At 33.5% G+C, this 2,776-nt stretch overlaps 1 protein-coding gene across 1 annotated transcript; it reads left to right on the forward strand.

Moving 5' to 3' along the window:
* Positions 1-1,030: 1,030 nt before the first annotated feature.
* Positions 1,031-2,486, forward strand: LOC130968843 (bZIP transcription factor 11). The gene has a single exon (XM_057894318.1). It carries the CDS (start codon positions 1,650-1,652, stop codon positions 2,139-2,141), a length of 492 nt encoding a protein of 163 aa, XP_057750301.1. The 5' UTR covers positions 1,031-1,649; the 3' UTR covers positions 2,142-2,486.
* Positions 2,487-2,776: the final 290 nt, after the last annotated feature.

Raw genomic sequence — 2,776 nt, forward strand, 5'->3', positions numbered from 1 at the left:
ATTCGATTTGTGTATCTACTTTCACTAACAAAGAAATTAGTGGTCCAATTTTTTTTCCTTACATCTCAAAAAAACAACCACCAGATTCAAGTCTAGCACTTCTAATCTCCATAACAGACATAATACACACAATATGCATATGCAAAAAATAGCCTGCATAATTGAATGTAAGGCAAATTAGAATAGTTACAAATAACATTTATTATGCATAGAAAAAAATCTGGTTTATAATTCTGATGAGAACCAGATTTATTAGAAAAGAAAAATTAATTGTTTGATCTGGCCATGGGGTCATATTCATATGAAAGACACAGAGACTTTTCAATTTATGTGATTGTGGGGGACAAGTGAAAAAGATGGAGCAAATTACTTAGCCCTCTAAACCTGCTATGCTATGAAGAGTGCTATGCAGAAACAGTTTCTGTGAGAGTGAGAGTGTGATGCTGCTTTTGGAAGTATTTTCAAATTTAATTTGATCATACATTTCTCTATGATTGTTGGTTCCCAGCTGTATATGGACCCCTTTATTCTTCTGTCTTCTCTCTTAGTCCCATTCTTCAATTCTCCTATGTTCTTATTATTTTCCTTTTTTCTTTTTATATATGTCTACACACTCTTAATTCCTATCCTTTTCCTACCACCTCTGCTTCAACCAATGTCTCCTCACATCTCCTTATAAAATAATAATAAAAGTCCTATTTTTGTTTTGTTCTTCTTATTATTATTTTCCTTATTGGAATTGTTGTTTGTGAATGTTGTTCCCACTTACTAATAAATATTATTAATTAACATTATATCTCTAAATATCATAATTATATTCAACTATATTGCCAGATAGTAAATAAAATTAACTAAATGAAAAAATAAAATATTTTTCCCTAAAGTAAAATGAAGACTACTTTGGTTTGATTCTCTGTTTTCTGTCTATTGGATTTGATATAAATAAAAGAAAATAATTATTATTATTTATTATTTTACTGCAAGTTGTTAACTTTTTAAGTTCTATAAATTCCTGAGACGAAACACACATACTCCCCTTCCACTTTCTTCTCCTCTCTTCTCATCTCTTCATTCATTCACACCTTTCTAGATATTTTTCTTTTGTTCTCCATAATAATAACAACAATAATAATATAATCATATATTCATATATGGTCCCTCATATCTCTTCTTCTTTACCAACCCTTTCTTAGCTTCCACATGCTCTTCAGCTGCTTCCTTCTTCTTCATCAAACAGAGTTTGAAACCCTTTAGTTTTCTTCTTTTTTTTGAAGGGAATTTTGAACGGATTTTAAATGTCCAACATCTTGTTGTTGATGTTTGATATTCATGTATCCGATTCTCAGTGAGATCTTCCTTTCCGGGTGTATGATCAATTCCACTGTTAGGCGCAGGACCCATCTTGTTCAATCTTTCTCCGTTGCTTTCCTCTACTGGCTCTACTACGTTTCATGATTCTTAATTAACCTTCTTCACCTATTTTAATTTCCCACTACATATTATAATAAAATAACAAAATCTCTTCAATAAAAGTTTATAAATTTTCCGTTTTTGTTTCTGGGTCCTGCGTGTTCTGCCTGTTCTGTGTCCGTGTCAGTGTCCGTGTTTTAGAGTCTTTGTTGATAACATAACCAATATATATTACTTCTATGGCGTCTTCAAGTGGAACGTCTTCAGGTTCATCAACTCTTGTGCTTCAGAACTCGGGTTCTGAGGAGGAGTTGCAGGCTTTGATGGATCAAAGGAAGAGGAAGAGGATGATATCAAACCGCGAATCGGCGAGGAGGTCGAGGATGAGGAAGCAGAAGCACCTTGACGATCTTGTTTCTCAGGTGGCAACGTTAAGGAAGGAGAATCAACAGATCCTCACAAGCGTCAACATCACCACGCAGCAATATCTGAATGTTGAATCCGAGAATTCTGTTCTTAGGGCTCAGGTTGAGGAACTTAGTCACAGGTTGGACTCACTCAATGAGATCATTGACTTCTTGAATGCCAATAACACTAGCAATGGTGTTTATGGTTCTTCTTCAGGAGGGTCATTCATGGAGCCAGTTAATAGCTTCTTCAACAACTCTTTGAACATGGCCTTTCTCAACCAACCCATTATGGCCTCAGCATCCGACATGTTACAATACTGAGGCTGGTTTGGTAATTGTCTCAAGACAGAAAATACAGAGATACTGAAACATACAAAAATAGAGACTTAACTTTTTCGTCTTGTCTCTAGTCTTGAGATCTGGATTTTGGGAGTCTATAGATGAATTCAGGGGTATTATTGGTTTTTCAATTTAAGGTTCTTGAGTCTGTTGTTGAGAAATTGTAATCACTCTATCAATGGTGATAGTGATGATAAGTTTATTTCTCTAAGGAATAATCAATGAAATGTGTATCATAAAAAAAAGGTGAGGGTTGTTAGGTGCTGTTCCTGGTTCTGTAAAAAAAAGTTGAGGCACTATTATTATTATTATTGTTGTTGTTGTTTTTGTTGGTGTTGTCATCTTCCTCTGTTATATATTAATTATGAATTTACGATGATGGTAATATTGACCAAGTTCTCTATATATATTTCACCCCTTCATCTTTATTTATTTTTTAATGAATTGTGTGTTTTGATCCTTATATAGTTTAATTTGTAGTGATTAATGTGCTGAAATCATGTGTTTGTTTGACTATATTCACCAAAGACAATTTTTGCAATTTGCATTTGAATGTTTGTGAAAGTGGACAAGCATGAATTGAACTTTTAATAATATCAATTCTCTTTGGATGTACG

Source organism: Arachis stenosperma, chromosome 3 (genome assembly GCF_014773155.1).
Source record: "Arachis stenosperma cultivar V10309 chromosome 3, arast.V10309.gnm1.PFL2, whole genome shotgun sequence".
In the NCBI taxonomy this organism is placed as follows: domain Eukaryota; kingdom Viridiplantae; phylum Streptophyta; class Magnoliopsida; order Fabales; family Fabaceae; genus Arachis; species Arachis stenosperma.